The sequence below is a fragment of the Corvus hawaiiensis genome, chromosome 2, assembly GCF_020740725.1.
Source record: "Corvus hawaiiensis isolate bCorHaw1 chromosome 2, bCorHaw1.pri.cur, whole genome shotgun sequence".
Classification (NCBI taxonomy): Eukaryota; Metazoa; Chordata; class Aves; order Passeriformes; family Corvidae; genus Corvus; species Corvus hawaiiensis.
In genome coordinates, this window is record NC_063214.1 from 102,842,592 (window position 1) to 102,863,632 (window position 21,041).

At 39.1% G+C, this 21,041-nt stretch overlaps 1 protein-coding gene across 4 annotated transcripts in view; it reads left to right on the forward strand.

Moving 5' to 3' along the window:
- The first annotated feature begins 346 nt into the window (after positions 1-346).
- SHROOM2 (shroom family member 2) overlaps positions 347-21,041 on the forward strand; it is a 123,771-nt gene continuing 103,076 nt past the window's right edge. For all 4 annotated transcript variants that reach the window (XM_048328962.1, XM_048328971.1, XM_048328979.1 and 1 more), the window contains exon 1: positions 347-580. In XM_048328962.1, the coding sequence (XP_048184919.1) occupies positions 362-580 (219 nt within the window). In that variant the 5' untranslated portion in view covers positions 347-361. The remainder of the gene's footprint in view (positions 581-21,041) is intronic.

Consider the following 21,041-nt stretch of genomic DNA (forward strand, 5'->3'; position numbering starts at 1 on the left):
AAACGCGGGTTTCGCCCTTTTTTCGAGGCGAAGGGGAGGCGGGGGCGCCTCCCCCCGCCGCGCTCCTCCCAGCACCCCGCGTTGCTCGGCGGCGTTTGCCCTGCCACCAAGTTGCCACAAGTTGGAGCCGCCCCTCCCGCCGCCGGGCTTCGGCCTCGGCGTGAGACAATACCGCGGGCTGCGGGGGAGGAGGAGGAGAAGGAGGGGGCGGGCGGACCAGCCCTCACTCGCCGCCGATGGGGCCGGGCCGGCCGGCGCTGCGGGGCGGGTAGGGTAGGTGGCTCCGCGGGCGGCCGCCGGCTGGCGCTCACCGGGGAGCGGCTGGCAGAGGCGAGCCAGCCCCGGCGGCGGCGGGCGCTCCATGGAAGACGTGGGGCTGCGGGGCGGGCGGGAGCGGCTGGCCGTCGGTGACTCGCGGCTCGGCGCCGGGCTGGTGGAACCGGGGCCCATGATGGTGATGGTGGAGCAGCGGGCAGCTGAAGGCTACAAGCTGGTGGAGGTCCAGCTGACCGGCGGAGCTCCCTGGGGCTTCACCCTGAAGGGCGGACGGGAGCACGGGGAGCCCCTCATCATCACCAAGGTGAGCGGCGCCGGAGCGGAGGGGAGGTGGGTCCGGCCGGCTCCATTTTGCCGTGCCCGCGGCGGTGACAGCCTGGCCGCGCTGCCTGCCCGGAGCCCGGGGCGCAGGTACCGCGGGGCAGCGCGCCCAGCGCAGGTGCCGCCGGGCCGGCTCCCTCCGGGGGTGCTCCGGGGCCCCACGACCGCCGCCAGCGCCCGGGGAGCGGCACCGGAGGGTGAGGGGCTCATTCCAGCAGCTCTGGGGGCAACAGGTTGCTGGGCGCAGGCAGCCTGGCGGCTCCGAGCTGCTGCTTCTGGCCGCTTGTATACCCCAGGAAAAAGCCGGCGCCGTCCTTGTGGGCGCTGGTAACTGGCTGGGGGACCCGAAACCCTCTGCTGGGCTGTGCCCTCCCTCTTTTCCCTGCGGGCTCCTGGCGCAGGAGGGTATGGGGAATGAAACTCCCAGCTCCGAGGCTGAGTTTTCTCCGCTGCCGTTGCACTTGCAAATTCTAAGTAATTAGGGTAGCCTTTTGTTTGTCCCTTCTTCCTTAAACAAAAAAGTCTTGTGGATAGTGACCAAATCCATGCACCGAAGACGGGGGGAGGGGGACGTGCTTGGGTATATATGCACTTTCTGGTTGCCTTATTTTTTTCTTTTTTGGTTTTTTTGGTGTTTTTTGTTTGTTTGTTTGGTCCTTGTATACTTGCAGGTTTAATCTCAGTGTATTGGATATGAGTTAAAGAAATGCAATGCGTTTTCTAGAAAATGTTTTTCATCTGGATGTGTTTTGACTTAAGAGCCCCCATTCTTAGTAATTGTTGGGTTTTGCAGTTAAGACAGCTTTCATGTTACACAGTGAAAGCACATTAAAATAGATCCATATGTTGTAGTGGAAAAAAGTCACATTAGCAAAGCACATTTTGCTCAAGATCTGTCAGAAAGTTATATATATGCTTTTGTCTACAAGTCCTCTGGACTCAGCCTGTTCCCGTTTTGAAAGTGCCAGAGAGTGTCAGAGGTCAACAAGTCCTGTTTTATCCGCAGCAGAAATTATACTAATCTTATTTTTCAGTTGGTTTTGTTGTGAGTTTTGTAGTTGGTTCCCTTCTCCCACCCTTGAAACAACTGTGTTACGAACTTTCCAAGTGAGGAATTCTCAAACTATCTGTTTCTAGATCACTTCCCTAGTGCTGTTTTTCGAGGAACAACAGTCAGTGTCAGATGTATATGCTGAAAAATGACTGCAAGGCTATTGGCTGCTTACTACTGTCCTGAATTACAGACTGGGAAACCTGGGAGCATTTGAGGAAAGGAGAAAAGAGCTATTTTGCTTTGTATGTACTAGCTATTAAGTGCCAATTCAAATAATTCCACCTTTCTGGTAATGGCCAATAAGTGCTACATCTAAAGACTGATCAGTGATACTTATTCATAATGTTACTTAGGTATTAAGTAACAGGCTTAAGTATTTGTGGCATGAGGATGTGGCTGTGGTATGTGGAGAGAAGTGTCTGTGCCTGGGAACCTTTTAAACTGGGTCTGTTGCAAGGGACTAATTAAGTGGAACCACACAGCTGTGCTGCTGTGTTGAAGAGAAGTCTGGGTCCATCTGTACAGACCTGGGAAAAAGAAAGAACCTGGGTCCTTGGGTTTAAATTTTTGTGTGTATTTTCATTTGCCATTGTTGGATACACTGATATAAAACTAGTTTTGAAACCAGGGATTGGAACTTGTGTTCAGGACTACAGCCCAGGACTACAGCTCTTAAGCTGCAAAATTTTCCATTTTGATTTGGTCTACCCATGTTTTGTTTTTTTTACTGTACTGTTTCTAGTGGTGGAAAGCTACTTGGAAGAATAATTTAATACTGAGTGGTTAAAACAGTCCCTCCTTGCAGGTGATGTAAAGTTTCTCTTCTCAGCTGAAGACAGCCCTGAACTTGAGTTACCCTGTTCCTGAGTGAGGATTATTGGGCTGCCATGGATGAGGAGATGCCATTTCACCTGTGCTTCTCTCTCTGTGGTGTGTGTCCTTCCTTCTCAGGTAGACTGATGGCTGGTCAGTGGGAGACCCAAGAAAACCCAGTGGACTAAATCCTTCGGGACACCTGTGGAAAAACTCCTGGTTTTGTGGATTCAAACTGTGGTTAAGCACTAGCTGGCTATGAAGCTCTGTCTCTCTCTAGTCCAGAGCATCTCCGGGGAAGTGAGGGTGGATGAGGACAACTGCCAACTCTGAGAGGAATGTGACAAGGTGTGAATGGAGTCTCAGATAGCAGCTGCTTAAGAGGGATTTCTAAAATTCTGCCTGTCTCTGTTTTTACAGTCTCAAAAGCAAGATCAGCCTTTGAAGAAAATTGCATCTTTATGTAAATGCTGGGAAGTCTGTGTTTGTAAATATTTCCCTCTTTCCTTAGCATATGTGGCACAACTGCCAGAGAAGTAGCACCAGAAAATACTGTAATTGAAAAATTCATGAGCAAGCGTGTATGTTGTTCACTTTTCAGCACTTTCTGTGTAATACACTTCTCCATTTCTCTGGTTGTGTGGATATTTCACTTGCTGATAGGAAGGGAAATTTATTTTTTCAGGTATCATAGGGAGAGTCTAGGACAAGTACTAGCTGCATATACTATTTGGGAATTTTTTTAGCTGGAAGTCAAGTCAATTAAAACAGGAGTGTCTTTTGTTCCACTAAACTGCCAATAATCAGAGAAGGGAAGGCATGCTAAAGAGGAGAAAATGTGTCCAGCCTTCCCAAAGGTGTAAGCCTGTGCTCAGCTGCTGCAGTTTTGTCTCTGCTCATTGCAGCAGGGTTGCACTGGGTGACCTTTAAAGGTCCCTTCCAACCCAAACCGTTCCATGACTGATGCTGTGAGGGAAGTGCTTTGCCCCGGGAGAGGTCAGTGCACAGTCACAGTGCTGGTGCCCAGCAGTGGGGCCAGCCCTTGCGGGGTGGGCAGACTTCGCCATTTCGCAGTATCATTTCTTTCTGTAACTGAAAATTGGAGAAATAGTCCAGAAATAGTACCAGGTAGGCAGAGTATGAAGTTCACCTGCCAGACGCAAGCCTTCTTATTTAATTTTTTTTTCCCTTGCCCTTTTTGTTATTGCTGCAATAGGTACAGAGAAAAATGGTGCATGATACAGCTTGCTCAGTCTTTAAACATAGCTGGTCTTCTAAAACTTGCCCCACCCAAGTGCAAATGATTTTGCTAATATTTAAGAAAAAAGTCTTTTAGCATTGTCACTGTGTTGCATACCATTATTTTTTAATGTCCCTTTAAAAAAATGCTTTACATTTTTTCTGATCTCTGCGTGTGTGTGATAACATTCCAAAACTAAATTGCCCAAAGGCAACTTGTTCTTGCCTAATTTGACATCTTGAAAGAAAGGACTTGCTTTTTACAACAACATGTGTATTTCAACAGAAGGTGAAATGAGAACTTTTAGGACATTAATTATAAGTCTCACGAGCCTCAGTTTGTATTTTCCTCTTTTTTTTAAGAAATAACATCTGAAGAGGGAGATCTTACTGGAAATAATGAAAATGAAAAGTCGGAGTGCTCAAGTGTGAATCTTGTGAAAATCTCCCATAGCTGCATTATCTTGATTACTTTTACTTTGAAAGTGCTCTTATCTGAGATGCCCAGCATGCAGTGTCAATCATACTGTTGATTGTGGGTGGTGGATAGAAAGTCATTTCACTTCCTGTACTAACAATATCCTTAGGAACTCTGAAGTTGTTCTGCAGTCAGCTTTATCCATATTACATTAATAAATATGAGAATATTCTAGTTTATGCATTTCAAGGAAGGTTGCTGTATCATTTAAATAAATTTCTCTTTAGTATCATCTTTACAAGAGCCTACAGTTATACATCCTCAACCTATGATCTCATTGCAGTCTAATCGAGGCTGGGCTTGGCTGGTATTTCAGCAAGACTTCCAAGTGAAACCTGGACTGTTGCAAGAAGTTTTGTTGTTGATTTAGTAGATAGTTTTGTCTCCTGATTCAGTGCTGAATTCATGCCCCAGCTGGAGGGGCATGTCTTTTAAAAAGAAGGAGTATCAGACAGGCTCAGAACTTTTATTTTCTTTATTCCACTGTGCTTTCCTAATGTGCTGTCTATGGTTAGGTGTGAACTGTAATTTCTTTAACCTAACAAACATTTAAATTGTATAAAGAAGTGCTTCTCTATTAATTGATAGTTTCCATGTGACTTGTATTAATTTGTTATTTCAGTAGTAAGTGATTGCTGTTTTAGTTAGGTAATTCATCATTCTTTGGCCTTAAACCTGTAACTAAAAGCAATTACTTGCATTGCCATACTGCAACAATATTTAGGGTGGAAAAAGAGCTTTAATGGTGCTGTATATAAACAAATCAATAAAAAAGACATAAACACAAATATCAGTTTCTTCCCTCAAGTTTGGTGTTTGAGGTGAGCTGCATTGTTCGTAGATATTAACAGTTCTTAAACTTGGCTGGGAAGCTTGATGTCCAGAAAACCAGCATTTAGCAGTAATCCTGTGAAATTCCTGACTGCTTCAACTTAAATGCAGCCATTCGTGTAAATAGCTGATTTATAAGGTCTTACGAGGCATTGTACTGTGGCCAAGAAGGAATTCTAATCTAGGTCTCCATATCCCAACAAATTTCATTCACTTCCTTCAGTTCTAGAAAGATAATACATGGAGGATTATTTGCTCTATTTTGTTTTCTACTAATTTTCTCTTGGTCATCAAACCCAGGCAAAATTACTGATCTGTATGGGTCAGAATTTTAACAAGCATATTAATGAGCAGTTTTGAAAGAATGTATCAGATCATGTTCTGTGTTTCTTTTGAAACCTTTATTCATCTTCTTATCTTGCAAGAGGGGCTTATGGTCTGAGTTGGACCTCTTTGTGTTGTTAAATTTGATAGTTGAGAAACATTAAGAAATGTGTGTACATTAAAATGAATGTTTTAGGCTTGAAATAGTATCATGTAGCTATTTATATTTTTTTTCCCCCTGCCAAATATGTTAAGAATTGGGCTTTTTTCAATGCTATAGAAACTATTCTGAGTGGTGTTTTCCTTGGAGCCTGGTTGTTAGAGCCCAGGTTTCTCTTATTGGAAGAGAGGAGTTGGCTTGCTTTGATGCAGGAAGATCTTATTGCTTTTAATTTGGTAAGCTAATTGATGAAGGGAATGCTCTCAATTTTAGTGCTTTAATGGCTGTTGAATGACCTCTTTATTATGACTGTTAATTTACTGGCAGAATGGAGCCCACCACCCTCCTGTGTGGTGTAAATGATCTGGCTGTGGAAGTCTGGTGCTTGAGTGGTTGGGTTTGCAGGTGGTTTTTTTTGTTTTTGCAAGAGCTTTAACAGTTGAAATGGCACCACTTTTGGAAATTGCATTTGAAAGTTATCTTGGATATTGCCACATGTGTTCTAAAAACCGTGTAAGGAGTTGAAAGAATGGATTAAAGGTTTGTGACTCCAGAAGTCTCAAGTCAGTTGCGTTACCTGCTTAGCAGTCGAACAGTGTGAGAGTGGGGTTTAACGGTGTGTGTGCTTGCAGTACTGAAATTGCAGTCTTCCTTTGTGCATGTCACACTGCATTTCAGGAGAAAGATCTTCCAGAGGACTCAGTGTGCTCTTGTTTAAAATCAGAACTAAGCACCTTCCTTACAAGCAAACTTCTCAACTTTTGGAAATACTGATTGCTTCCAAATTGTTGTTTTTTATCTTCTCTGCATTTCCCTCTTTCAGCTACTTGGGCAAAAACTGTGAAATATATCATGATTTTTTAGTTTAAAAGAAAACACAAACAAAATCATTCATGTCTGTGGAGTCTGCCAAAGGAATTGGTGTGTTTTGTGGGAATACGTACTGCAATAGGAGTGAGACAGCTGGATTGACTATTTGAATGTTTATTAGTTTGGTCTGTTTAAAGGACAATTTAAACTTCTCTGGTTGTTCATACTTTTCAGTATGGATTTTGGATGCTATCATAGACATTAGCCTGAAAATAAGAGATCTGCAAGACACCTCTAGTTACTGCTTGCTGTTGTCAGAGGTTTGCCAGTAATGCAGTTTATTATCTAGATATCCATCATGTTTATGGTTTTGTTTGTTTCTTTTTTAAGAGGAAAACCAGTGTGGGTATGTGTGGTGTTTATACATATGCTACATATGCTTTACTCAGTTATTCAATAGTCTGTACTTATTTTTATCTGCAGACCTTGATTCCTTGTATGTTCTCCTGCTTAATGAGTGCTTAAAGTATGGGAATGTGGAAAGAATAAGGTAAATGGGAAGTGAAACGTGGTCACGAATAGATTAGAGGAAACAACTGTTTAGTAGTAACAAAGCCAGTATTTTATTACGTGAGCTTCTTTCTTCTCAAGAAAAACCATTTGTATTTAGTCTTCCTATGCATTTGTAATCTATGCATAGGATACCTGATATGTATATGGACCTAGTTTTGTGGGTCAGTTTGTTATAGAAGTTTGAGACAGGTCCTAGATATTAAGGAGACTTTTTACTTGCTGTGCATTTAAGAGATATAGTGCATGAAGATTTTCACAGGTAAAGTAAAAATTGATGCAGTTGTACTGAGACTTCATTTAATCTCTGAGGACTTGCTTTTGGCTGTCTGTTTTGAACCCATTTGATACTGATGCCTCTATAAAACTTAACATAATTCTGGACTTTTGGGTTTGGGCTTGTTTTTCATTTGGAGGGTTTTTTTTTTTTTCGGGTGGGGGGCGGTGTTTGCTTATAAGAAACAATCTTGGAAGTTTTCTAATTCCACAAAGCATAGTATTTTCAGTTTCTTAAAGGTTATGCAGGAGGTATGCTGTGCTCTCCTCATCCCCTCATACCCCCCCAAGAATATTATCACTACTCTGTGGGGAATTATTGGAAGTTGTAATTTTTGTACAACTTCTAACTTCACAGATATGGTCATATAAAAGCAAGAAGGAATGTACGGTTTATGGCATGGGTAACTGAGTGGTTTAAATGCATTCATTCAGTGACAGGAATAGTCTACAAAGTTTTGATCAGGAATCAGTTTTCTAAAATCAACTTGATGGACTTTTGAATTTGTTTGTAACCTCCATGTATGTTTTGCCAAGCAGCAGACTTCCGCTGGTGTTCATGTGGGTTTTAGATGAATGTTTAATAGAAGGAGATCGTTTTGAAAAGTGTTTTGTAGTGTTTAAATTAGACAGAACTTAAGTGCTCTGATTGCTTTCTGAAGGTGCTTACCATTTGCTGTCAACTGTGTGAGAAGCTGAGGAAACCTGTGGTTCCTCAACACATACCGTGATGCTTACATGGGTACTCGTAATAAGATGAAATATTAGTGAGCAAGATAATTCTCTGTATTTGCAGCATGTGTGCGTGCATACACTGAAAATATTTTTAAAAAATTTCTTTCTCAGATTGTTCCTGAGCATAGCTTTTCAGTTTGGTTTATCAAGCTGATCAGGGGATAGTTGTAACCTACCAAAGACAACAACACTTATGAACTTAGGAGGGAAGTTCCTTCCCTTCTCAATAAATTAATACAATACTAGTGTTCAGTCTCTGATTAATTCAGGGCATTTTTGGTAATCACAGATCTCTTATTGCAGATAAGAGAATGGCATCTGCCACATAACAGATTTTTGTGGGGTCTTTTTAGTGGCCTTTGTGTGCAGGTCATTGTGGTGTGCTGGTCTCCAGGCAGAAAGATCCAACTTGCTGGTAAATGCTGGAAATGCAGCAAATTGCAACTTTGAGAAACCGAATAGCTTTTATCAGGTACACAATTCTTGGGTTGGCTCTTAGAGTAGAAACAGATGGAGTTGAGTGTTTGATGATAGAAAAGAGGTAGTTATTTCAAAGTTCCTCTGAACCTTGATGAAATGCCAAAATCTGCTGAAACCTTTGAGCTGTGTAGTCGAAAGCTCAGTAGCATTGGCACTGAGGGGAATGCCTCACATCCTGTCCCTGTACTTCTCCTACCTCAACCCATATAGAAAGGAAGACTTCCCCTCTGCCACCAGCCCTACTTTCCCCCCCACTTAAATCTGTTCATTTCTGAATTGTTAGATTAATTGAAATGTTTAAATTCCTCTTACTTACTTAGCAACAGCTATTAACTGATAAATGAGCTAGGGAATACGTTGTCATGTTTCTTAGATGCGGATTTTCTGAAGAACTGTACTTAGTAATGAGGGTTTTTTTAAAGATTTAGAGTGGCCTGTTTTTCATTGTGGTACAAGAAAAAATCTGCGTGTCTGAAAGACAGAAATAGGTAGCATAATAGGGAAATCTACTGCAGTGCTTGAGAGGCTGTATCCCTTTGGATAGCTAGTAACAGTGGATGTTCATCCATTCTTGCAGTCATTTCTCTAGCTGAATGACCTTTCAGAAAGAAAATGGATCATGATCAAAGGTGTTCTTGTTGTTGTGATTGTAGGTGGCCTTATTGGCTCTTTTATTTACTCCAGGCTCTTTGCTGTTCTGTCCATCATGTTTCTAAGATCTAGACCATTTCTGTACTCACAGTACAGAAAATACTCTAGACTTCTGCAGTGCATTTGTGTCATCTACAACAACAGGGTGTTTAATGTTCTGGTAATAGCAGAGAAGCATCTGAGAGTTATCTCTGAGCAGTTTGGCAGAGAGTCTAAGAATGCTTTTGCTGGTGTGTGAAGGTGAATTCAGTTTGGTTTTGTGGAAACTAGCATAACCTACTGAGACGAAGACAGCTTTTTATTTTTTAATAATGGAAATTCATGAACTTCATTTTAAGTTGTGATTTGATTGTTTGGGGATTTTTTAAATGGAAAAAGATCATGTAATCATGAAACTTACTTGAGACAATACCCAGAGCCTTTTAACATGGCCAGACTTTTTAATTGTAGAGTAACAAGTTCTTCGTCCTCAGTCCTTCTATCATATTCTCTCTGTAAGAGACTTGCAGTCAAGTTTGGATAGCTGAAGGAGGGAGGGATCTGTCAATGGGGAGCATGAAAATACAGTAAATTTGTTTAGAAATGATGCACAGTTACCTACTGCTTTACTTGAAATTGCCATTTCAGTACTTTTCCTCTTCAGTAAAATATGTGATTGTTCTCAAAAAACCTTCACGAAGCTATACAAACAGATTATTTTGGATTTTTTTCTCTTGAGATAAAACATGCTTAGTTACACAGTTGCTTTGAAGGCTTCCAACATAAATTATGAAATAAAGCAGTGTCTCCCAGTTTCCCAAATACATATAAACTAGTCAACGTTCTTTAGGAAATAAGTTTCTGATTTGGTTCAGTGAATACTGTAAAAAGTTACTGCTTGGGGATAGCAATACTTTATTTGGAAGCTGTGTATTTTTCAGTAAAATACTCTTAATATTTTAGGCTAGTATCATAGAAACATGATTTAATGATAAAGGAAGTGAAATGCTTCCTACACAGTGTCAGTTAGTCATCACTATGTTAATTTTCTTAAACAAATTACATGCAAAAATGGGTTTGTGGGTGTCTAGCTGGCTGATATCTGATGTAGTGAATTATCCAACTCCTGATGAGTATTTGGATTCTAGATAATGCAGTAATTACAGTATTGTAAATGGCTTTATTTTCTCTACAATTACATATTTTGCTGACCCAGAAGCAAGCAGAACATTAGATTTTCAGCAGAAGCATTTGCAGTTGTCTCCTTTTTTTTTAAATGGAATAACAAAACATCCATTTCACAGCCATTCTTTCAAGTAAAAGAAAGATGCAAACATACCATGTTGATATAAAGTAGTGTTCTATTGGGTGTTTATATGTCGAAAGAATTTTAGGATAACAGGGAAAACTTGAAGCTTCGGGTGTCTGTTTAACATAATTAATGTTTAGAATAGTTAATTCAAGATTTAAGAGAACTATATACTTTAAAAACCAGATTTTATAAACAGTTTGTAATCTGTTTCTTACATGAGTACTTCGGTCAAGTGTCTTTATTTCTAAATAGAAAGGCTCCTGTAAAATTTTAATAAGTGTCTTGTTCTGAGGCTGGAAGATATGATATAAATACTGAATTCTCTTAAATGCAACTCTAATGTCATAATGCTTCTTCTAAATTTAAAAAAATTGGTAGAACACAACTTTTAATTTCCAAGGTAATTTTTTCCCTTTAAACTATGTATTCTTAGTATGTATAAGAACTTTTTTACTTCTTACTCTTTTTCCCTTTATCCTGTTTTGTAAAAGGTAACACTGAACAATTTTCTCCCCTGCTTATAAAATGGAAACTACAGTGATATATTAGTAAAATAAGTTTTTTCCTACACTCTTTACCTTCTGGGAACTCGATGTTTTTCCTGTCTGCTGGGGAAGATTGTTATCGCGACCAAGGAGCAGGGCTGTGCCTTTTCTGACACCGTGGAGACCTGAGGAGTTTGTGATTACTCAGTCTCTTGTTAGGGAGGGGTTTAAGACAAGTCTTTTGTTGCTCAACTGAATTTCTTCTGTCTGATTCAGGAAATCGTCATCTTAACAAATATTGTAGCCATGACCTGTTATGTCAAAGGTGTTGGTGCTTAGAATATGCAAGTAAAGATGCATGTGGCTCTTTGGTGGTGGTTTGCTTCCTTGAAGCCAGTAATGGGTCTGGGTTGGCAAAGCTTCAACACAGAATCCTATCAAAGCAAGGAACTGGAAATTTAGTGCATTGAAAATTGGGAGAACTAGTAAATTAATTACCTCTTTAGCCGTGGGTTGCTTCTATACCTCTGTGGAATTGTATGTCAGCTTTGCCTCTGATGATGAATAGAACTAACCATATTTCATGTAAGTCTGTTTCTCATGAAACAGACCTGATGCAGAAGGGCTGAAATATTACAATGACAAAGACTTTATACTCTTTCTAGTAAGACCCAGAACACAAATATTTGAAAGCCCTTGTGGTATACAGAGTTGTGTCAAAAGGCTATAGCTGTGTAATTCTGTAAATTTTTCTTCATGGCAGTTGCAAGCACAAAGTATTGTTTTATCTACAGTGTTCATCATAAATAATGTACTGAAGTGTACAATTAGATCTCTGTTTACAAAATTAAACCCACTACCTACCCAAAACGCACAGATGCTTTCAGTGCCTCAGAAAAGTAGAAGAGATGAATGGAGTGAGGTGAGTCAGCACCTGAGTGTGAGGCAAAAAAATCCAGAATATGGACTACTTATATAGTAGGCCAACCAGCCATTTGAAACATTTGTTGGTAATAAAACTTCATAAGGAAATATATTTTTGTAGCCAAAATGCATCCTTGCTGACCACTTGAATTTCCTTCAATTTCTGATGATTATGACCCACTTACAGCTCTATAATAGAAAGATACTGTCAGTGATGAAGATTGATGATGATTTATAGTTTATAATTGTCTAAGGTGATAACACAGAATACAGGTTTCTGCAGAATGAGGGGAGAATGTGCATGTTTTCTTCTAACTGCAGACAAAATAAAAAATTCAGTTTGCCTGCACTTTACCAGCAGTAATTGGAGACTACTGTCTGTATTGTGTCAATTGGTACAATCACCCTGCAGTTCAACCTAAAGGTGTTGGGCTGGTGTAGGCTCCACCTTAAATCCAGTGCTGCAAACATCAAGTCTTTAGTAACCTGGTTTATTTTGCTGAAAGCTGACTGGGGAAATGTTGCATGAGCAATTTAATTATCTGATTAGAGGGAGTGGAGATGAGCAGCAGGGAGTGGCAACATCGTGGTATACAGTCACATGCTCTGCAGTGGCTTAAAGGCTTTAGTCCAGCTGACTTCCAGTGAAAATTAAATTGAAGTATGGAAATAATTTGAAAATCTTTATCTCCTGTTTTCATAAACAAGGATTTTGAATCTAAAATGTGTTTGGCCCTCTTCTGAGGACAAAATGGACATAACATTAATATCAGAGTGAAAAGAAAATTACTTTGCTTGTTTTATTTTTTTGCTACCAAAAAATACTTGACATTTGACTATCTAGGAGAGCATGTTCTCTTAATCAGCACTAAATTAAGTCATGATGTATTGTAGCTGGGTCAGCCTCTCTTATAGGTACCTCTGCCTAAAACCTTGGAATTTTCTGGTACATTTGATTGATACTGGCTGCAATTTTTCATGGCCAAGTTTTCTTTGAGTTCTTGGGAAATTTCTGTGAGGACTTTTTTTGTACATCTTATTTTGATACTAAATAAAATTGGTTGTATACCTTTCAATACCGTATTGCTAGTAATTACTGCTTTTTAAAATGCTTTGGAACTTTGCAATGAGTTTTTTTTTAATTTTTCTGATTTAACTTTGTTAACTCTGGATGCCCCATCCCTTGGAGTGTTCAAGACTACGTTGGCTGGGTCTTTGAGCAGTGTGGTCTAGTGAATCATGTCCCTGCTGATGGCCAGGGGTTTGGAACTAGGTGATCTTTAAGGTCTCTTCCAAAGCAAACCATTCTATGATTCTATTTATCCATGAAATTTAGCATTAGAATGTTATCCTGTATGGTTGTAAGGAATGTGGGCTAGGATTGTGTATGTGTAACACTTAATTAGAGAAATCTGAAATAATTTTACGGAGTGATTTGGTCTTTACATTTTATATTTTTTTAATAGCTTTTGGGGTTTTTTTTTTTTGCTTTTACTTACTGGTTTTTTTTTTTTTTAAGAGAAGGCAAAAGAAAAGTTGCATCCTAGTGTTGTCTGTGTAATTTTATCAGCTGAACTGCATTTTCCAAGTAATTTTCCTGTGGGAGTCAGCATTAGAAGGGACTGGGGTACCTTGTGCACTGGGTTTAGGTAACATTCCCTTGCCAAAGGAATGTTTGGATTCAAGAACTTGTCTCCAGATTCTGGAGGGGGGTGTGTTGTAATTTCCTCTTTCTGGTGCTTGGGCCCAAGACTTTTCTGAATTTCCTTAACCCATTCGAGTGTTACCTCTTCTTACCAAAAGTCTTTTTCCCTTATCGTTCTCCACACGAGCGATTCTGGATTCAATTAAATAGTCAAAATCTTCTTTATTTACCAGTTTCTTTCACTATGCTATTTCTTACCCTAGCTCCAAAGCTTGTCTTGCCTTTAAAGCCCCAAGCATTCATAATGTTTAGCATGAAGAATCTTCTCTCAGGACTTGCAGTTGATTGAGACTTCTAATAGCTGGGCACTTTTAAAGGTCAAGTGACCTAAGGCATGACATCGTGGATGCTGAATACTCCTTTTCCTGAAGCAGGGGTCACTATAGTGTTTCAAATGTAGTTGCCAGTTTTATTTCTTAACACAAGGATTTATTTTCTTAATTTTATTTCTTCATTTGTTTCCTGGAACTGAGTGAACCATTTCAGTTGAAATGTAAGAAAAATCAATGTTTAAGGTTTACATGCTCAATGGAGAGTTTCTGCCTAACTAATTGAAGAATGGCGAATTCATCAACCACTGAAAGAAAATATGATCTCATAATGAAAGCACTGAATGACTTTGATTAGTGAAGTGGTTAATACCACCTGTGATTAATTACTGAAATGGATCTTGGAGTAAGATGAGGATACAAGATGATTTTTGTAAAACCTTGGCTTAGGTACTACTTTATTAGAAAGGTGTAATATGTAAATAACAGCAAAAAAAAGATGTCTGTACTTTCTGTACCGTAAATTTAAATACAAACGAACAGGAACTCAAGAGCTTGCAGGAAGAGCAGTGATTTTTGTTTTTGTAGTTGTATTTGAAGTTAATCAGTCTGGGTTTTTTTTAATTCAAAGCCAGAGTACACATAACAAACTGTGACCTGAAAAAGTATCCTGTGAATTTTGGTATGCAAGAGAGCACATTGTTTTTTCTCTGTGACTCATGCAGCTAAAACATCTTATCCAGCTTTATTTTTGAAGACAAGAGTGTCTAGCAAGATTAGGGGATTTTTTGTAGTGTTTGATGATAGTTGTCCAGGTGCTGATTAAATTTTAGTAAAGCACTAGAAAAATGTGTCTCCTTTCTGAGATATTCGGATAGTTATTTCCCTTTCTGATTAGGCTGTGAGTTGAGGCAGAAGGACTGTGATATAGTAGTTAGGCATTTTAAACAGCAGAGCTAGCTTTAATGTACAGTGTCAGAAAAGGAATTTTCCATTCTTGAGTACGTATTATTCAAGGCTTGAAGTTTTGGAAGGAAAGCAGGAACACCTTATGACCTCCAGCATATTCAGGGTTTTGATTTTGAGGTTTTTTTCTTTTAAAAAAACCCTGGCATTTCAAATGCATTTTGTTCTTATCTGATTTATGTTCACAGATCCATTTCCTGAACTGACCAAAAATCTGATGATGGATGCCAGTTTCTTCAAGGGTTTCAAAGTTACGTATTAAAATTAAATCTTGAAGTTCATAACCTTTGCTTACTGAATGCTGGACCTCAGTCTCAAAGCAATGGGAAAAAACCCAAACCTGTAAGCTGTACCTTGATTATGGCACTTCTTGTAATGCAGTACAGGTTGTGCACATGAGATGGGGACTTCCCTTAGAAGGCAAGAAGAGACCAAGGTTTTTAATGTGAAGTTTAAGATGCAGTGGCATCAAAAAAAGGGATAGTGCAGGGTCTTGGGTGTTACAGTCCAGGTTGCAGTCACCATAAATAGGCAGGTTTTTTAATCTGGGCATGACAGTGGACACAAGCTTCCAGTTTATTAGAAGTATGGAAAAAATTGAAATACTAGTTGAAAATCTAGTATGGTGCTGGAGAACAGCCTGAGTTACTTAAAAACTGACAACATGTATCTTACTCAAGGAAATTGAAACGCAGACCAAAATTCAGTGGATTTTTAATCTTAACAAACTTGAAGACTTGGCTGTGTTTGAAATAACAGTAGCAGTTTCTAACCTTTAGCAGTATGTCTTGGAACTTTGTTTTTACGTTTACTCTTGCTTGGTGGCTTGTTGTTGGTTTTTTTGTGGGGTTTTTTTGAAAGATATTTGCTTGATGTGAAACAAGTTACTGGCTCAGTGTCGGTGTACCTGGAAGAAAGCAGATCAAAAATAAAGTTGGATTGTGAACTGACAGACCCTTTTAGTATTCTGTCCATTCACCGTTTCTGAAGAAACCAAAGGGTACATTTGGATTCAAAACCAAAACGTTTTGAGTTTTATGGTGGCAGAGTAAATCCTAGTCAATCATAGGATCTGTAATCTATAAAGTTCTTAAATAGTCACAGGGCAACTGAACAATGGAACTTTTGATTGATACCTTTCAGGTTAAGTACAGGAAAGAATGGGTTTTGTTTTGTATTGCATTGTGTTTGCAGGATACTCAAATGAAAATATGTGGCTTTGTTGCTAGTTAAACACAGCTTTGAATCCCTGTTTTTCCATGATCATAAGATTGTTTATATAAGATATGAGATCAGGTCCTACTCTGAAATAGTACAATATTTTCATTTATCAGTTAAACTCCAGATGACTTTTGAGATTATAGTGGACAGTGTTGGAATTTCTTCAGTTGTTCTTTATATTTTATCCCTATTTTCTTTTTTAAAAAGACAATAGCTTCTTCAGTAGCTCTGGAAAAAATTACTGAGATTACTTAGATACAAATTATAATTAAATGATTATACTTAATGTCATACCTCTGTGATTATGAATATTGTATTATTTCCTGCTCTTCTTAGTGATTCTTAGCCTTATGCTTAGTGTCATAGTAGTGTTTGGAGGTAAAGCTTTGTCTGTCCTTCTCCATGGTGTAGAAAAATTCTTAACTCTGTCCATTCTCTTCATAAGGACCACCTTAGCAGTAAAATAAACTCCTTAAAATCTTTAGAGATGAAACCAAAATTATATTTACTTTTTAATGTGGATTCCCTACTTTTCTCAGTACTGTAGGGTGGTTTTAATTCCTTCTCATGGAGTTTGATGCAGTGTCTGATGGTGTGTAAATGTATCTGAGTCATAACCTGTTTTTAATGAAAACAAAAGATTGAACAACCTATTGTAGTGGAAGGTGTCTGGGCCCATGGCAACCCGCATGGCAGGGGGGTTGGAACTAGCCCTTCCAACCCAAATGATTCTGTGATTGCTGTGCACTAGGTAGGAAAATGTTTAAAAGTTCTTTAGTGCTGAGGGTATAACAAGCCTCAGTGGCTATTTCTTCCAAGATACTCCTCTTGCTTGGGGCTGCTTTTGGGTGGAGACATGAGGGTGTGCAGCAGCACTGGAGGTGGTTATACAGGATGACAATAGCAGCAATTTGTGGTTATCTCTGTGGCTGTATCAGTTTTGTGCTTTTAATTCTCACAAGGAAAACTTCCTGCGGGAGGCTGCGTCACACTGATGCATGGTTCCTCTGTTGTAACCTGGCTGGAACCAGCTTGTGACTCCTTGAGCATGGGACTTGTATCAGGGCACGGTTTCTGGTTGCTTGGTAGTTTCAGAGGGAAAGATCTGTGGGAAATAAATGTGGCTAATACACTTGCAAATGTGATGAGGTCTTAAAATGAACATGAACAATAATGATGTATTGGCCATCCCTGCTGATGAGGAAAGCATCTTGGTCTTGCCAATCAAAGATTTCCATTAAGGGCTAGACATACTTTTTCCTGATTTGGGCAGTCTCTCTGTAATGATTGTTGCAGGAACATCTCTGTGTATTCTCAGAGAGCAGCTTTTAATTTGTTTTATATTTAAAATTTCATACATTTAGAGACAACCAGTATTCTTAGGTCTAGAAGAACATACTCTGGTGGTTCACAGAGGGGAAAAAGTAGTTATAGGTTACTTCTGGAAAAGTTAGGAGACCAGTAATTTCAGCTGAAGATCTTTTGCCTAGGAAGATTTCTGTTCGTTTTATTTAGATGTGCATTTATGGATTCACTGCAAGTAAGGAGAAAACTTGTGAATTATTTTTATTTAGTCATAAATTCATGTAATTTTGCTTTCCCATAACTTGGCCTTGGTATCCTGAGGTTTTGCAAAAACTGAGTATTTGTCAGTTTATTTAGGGATTGGAGTTGCAATTTCCTCATGAAACTTTAAAATTCTCAGCTGAAATTCTTTTATTTCATAAGTGGTAACTGTTGGCACCGGTAGAGTCTGTTGGTGATGAGCCTGTGTCAGTATGTGCTGACAAAATGGTGATTCATCTACTGTTCACTCCAAACCAGAGACCCTGATAAGTTAGCAGTGCTTTCCAGTCAGTAATATTGCCTTTTTAGTTTTAATAAATGTAATAAATAGCAATATGGATTTGTACCAATTCATTGCATTTTTCAAAAGCTTCTGTTTGACTTTGGCTTGTAAGTACAGTTAAAATAGTCTTAGTGCTCTGCATGCAATGTTGCTATGAATATTGCAGGCTAATTGGTACCACACAGTTTAAGGATTTTTATATATTGCCTTTATTTTTTTTCCTTTATCATTCAACGTTTGTTCTTGTCTTCAGAGTTAGACCTCTGTTGTTTTTGTAGCTCCTTCATTTGAGATCACGATCCTATGAATATCTGTTCTATGGATGCAGTCTTCCAGTACTGTTTTTCCAAACCTGTTTACTCTTGAAAACAACATCTGTTGCTCCTGACTATCACAATGTTGCTTAGAGACGTCATGACCTTATACCTCTTTCTGAAAATGCCTTACGTGTAATTTTTGACAGTAGCCTCTACTCTCAAATCAAAAAAGAAACTATTTTTTGTTCTTCTCGACTTGCTAACATGGATTTTGTAGTAGCTGCTGTATAGCCAGTTTAATGTACTCTGTGTTATGGATTGATTTCCTCCATATTCCTCCTTAGCATCATGAGACAGGGATATTGTCTGGGTGGACATGTCTGCTGTATCTAGGAACATGAGGACAGCTGTACCAAGTAGGGACAAAGTCTACTGGACCCACTTTCCTGTTTGTGGAAGTAGCTGAGGAATAGTTCTGATAATAATAACTGAGAAATAGTTCTAAGAAGCAGGAGAAGTATAATGTAATTTAAAAAATATTATTTCCCTTCTTTCTTTTACTTTTGATACAGTTTTTTAGTAGAGAGAAAGGTAGGGATATCTGAATTATTTGTGTTTAAATTAATTAACAAATTCGTGGTAGGACAGATTTTTTTGTGTTTTTAAGCTAACTGTATTTTTGAACTTCTGCCTTTGCTGGTATCTACTAGCAAAGTTTCATACCTGCTTTTAAGAAAATGGTGCTATTTTACAGAGCTGTCTAATTGGCTTTGTTATAATTCTGAGAAATAACTGGCCCTCTCCATTTTATGGATTCATGATAGTGTTTTATAGTCTAGTATATAATAATTCTTCGCGTTACATCTTTTCTAAGCTCAAGTCTGTCCTGATTAAATTCACTAATATTTTGGGTCAGTATCTCTGACCAGCCTGTTCTTTGCTCTTATGTTCTAAACTCTGCTGGATTCTAGTTTGGGTGGGATTACATGAAACTTTCAGTTTACCGTAACACAGAGAATTGAATGACACAGGAGCATCGTGTGAGTGAAAAAGAGCAAGCCATTCCCTTTCTAGTAATTCCGGATGTTTTATTTACTTTTTTGGTGGTGACCACTGAACTGCTGTTTTCAGAGCACAGCAGAGCACATGATGCAAGTGATGATCTCTGGCATGCCCAGAGCTTGCCTGTGGGTCATGTTTGTTGTGTGTGGGGAGTTTTGTGTGTGTGTTCCCTTATCTACAGTGACTTTAAGCAATTCAGTCTCCTTTGTATGGCTCTGTGCAGCTTTGACTAAGCTGGGTAGTCTTACATCACTGACAAAATTTGTTCGTCCTCTTGCAGATCACTTAAAAAAATTACTAAAAGCAACATGAACAAAAACTACAACCAAAACTCCTAAAACCAGACAGACTGAACAGCACAGTCTATAGTGTAGATGCCAGTGAGATGCTTTTGGTATCCTTTCAATATTTTAAAACCTTTTTATTTCTGTACCTTGTTTTCTCCTGACTGGGCTTTTAGAGAGGAATTATTTTTAATCCTATGACAGCATAGTTTCTTGTAAAAGTTTTGGTAAGAAACACCATCAAAAAAGTAAGAAATGCTCTGTGGGGAAAAAAAGTATAGTGTGTTGTTCAGATAATTCTCTGTTGAGTTACAAAGAATTTAACTCGGGTACAAGACAGAAGCCTGCAGAAATCACACTTTGCTGTTGCTTGCTGTGTTTTACTAATGCCTTATCTTCTGTAGTGTGTAAGTTGGTAGAAACTAGTAGTCATGTACTTGCCTTCATTTTCTCAGGACTTTTGTGGGGCTGCTGTAGACATTATTGTATTAGCCTTCATTTTGTGAGATAGCAAGTTGTTTTAAATGCGGGATCATACTCTGCAGTAGGAGTTGTTTTAAAACATAGCCTGGTCTTGATTTGTTGAAGGTTGTGGTGGGTTTTTTTCCTCCCTCTTGCTTTTGCATCAGTTTGTGACTACAATTTCTACTGATTCTCCATTTTGTAAGAGATTACTCTGGTATATGGGAATTTCTAGGTTTGTCTCTGAAACTTATTTTCTTTACAATTTTATAAAATGCTCCACTTAACTGTTAGTGTCAATGCAACATCGTGCTGAGTGTGTTTATTGCACATAGATTGTTACTCAGGATCTGTAAAGATTGTGATTGCAGATCTAAATTATTTATTTTGACTTCCCAGGTCAAATACTGAGGCACCTTTTTGATGTCCAAAATTTTCTAGTTCAGTTCTTGACATGTGTTAGAATAGCAGCATTGTGCCTTTAAGGGAGCACGAAAGACTGTATACAAAATGAAGTTGCATGGTCCTGTTTTTTAGAGAATGACCTGAAATAAAACCTGTCTTGCAGTGTGAGCAGTGGGTCTGTTCTCACAGATGCCTGGCCAAAAGCAGATTTTACAGGCAGCCATATTTTCATTATGTAAGTGCTCCTATACCTTGTTTATAAGACACAAACATAATCCATTTTATGAGCAGGGATACTTACCAGCAAAATTTGAGTATGTTTTACTCCAGAGTTTGGGGCTTTTGTGCGTGTGTAGTCTTATGTAAAACAGACCGTAGAGTGTTTTGCTTTTATAAATTATTAAGTATATTTATTGCTTAATTGGATAGTTGACCTTGTCTTTCTAGGAGGAAGCTGTTTCTCAGTATGACAGTCCTATTTGTTGGACTCCTGTCCAGCCAGTCCTGGATTTGTTGGACGGTCCTGTCCTAAAAGCTTTTTCAGATCATATTCTGACTCTGAGGCTTGACGTTTGATAACCGCTAGGCCCAAACCTGTTTGCATGTATTGATAATGCTTTCTGTGTTTCTTCAGTGTGTTCATTTTCTGTCTGTGGTGTAGAATTGCCTGGCTGTATTCGTTTTCTTTCATTTCTCTAAGGGCTTGGGCAACATAGTTCACTTATCTGGCATTGACTGGGTAGGAACATCATTTGCTTTTCTCAGGCGCAAGGAAGCAGCATGTCTTTTGTTCTGCGTTTAAGCCAGAGTTACAGTGTTGCTTTCCTTATTTCAAGAAGAGTT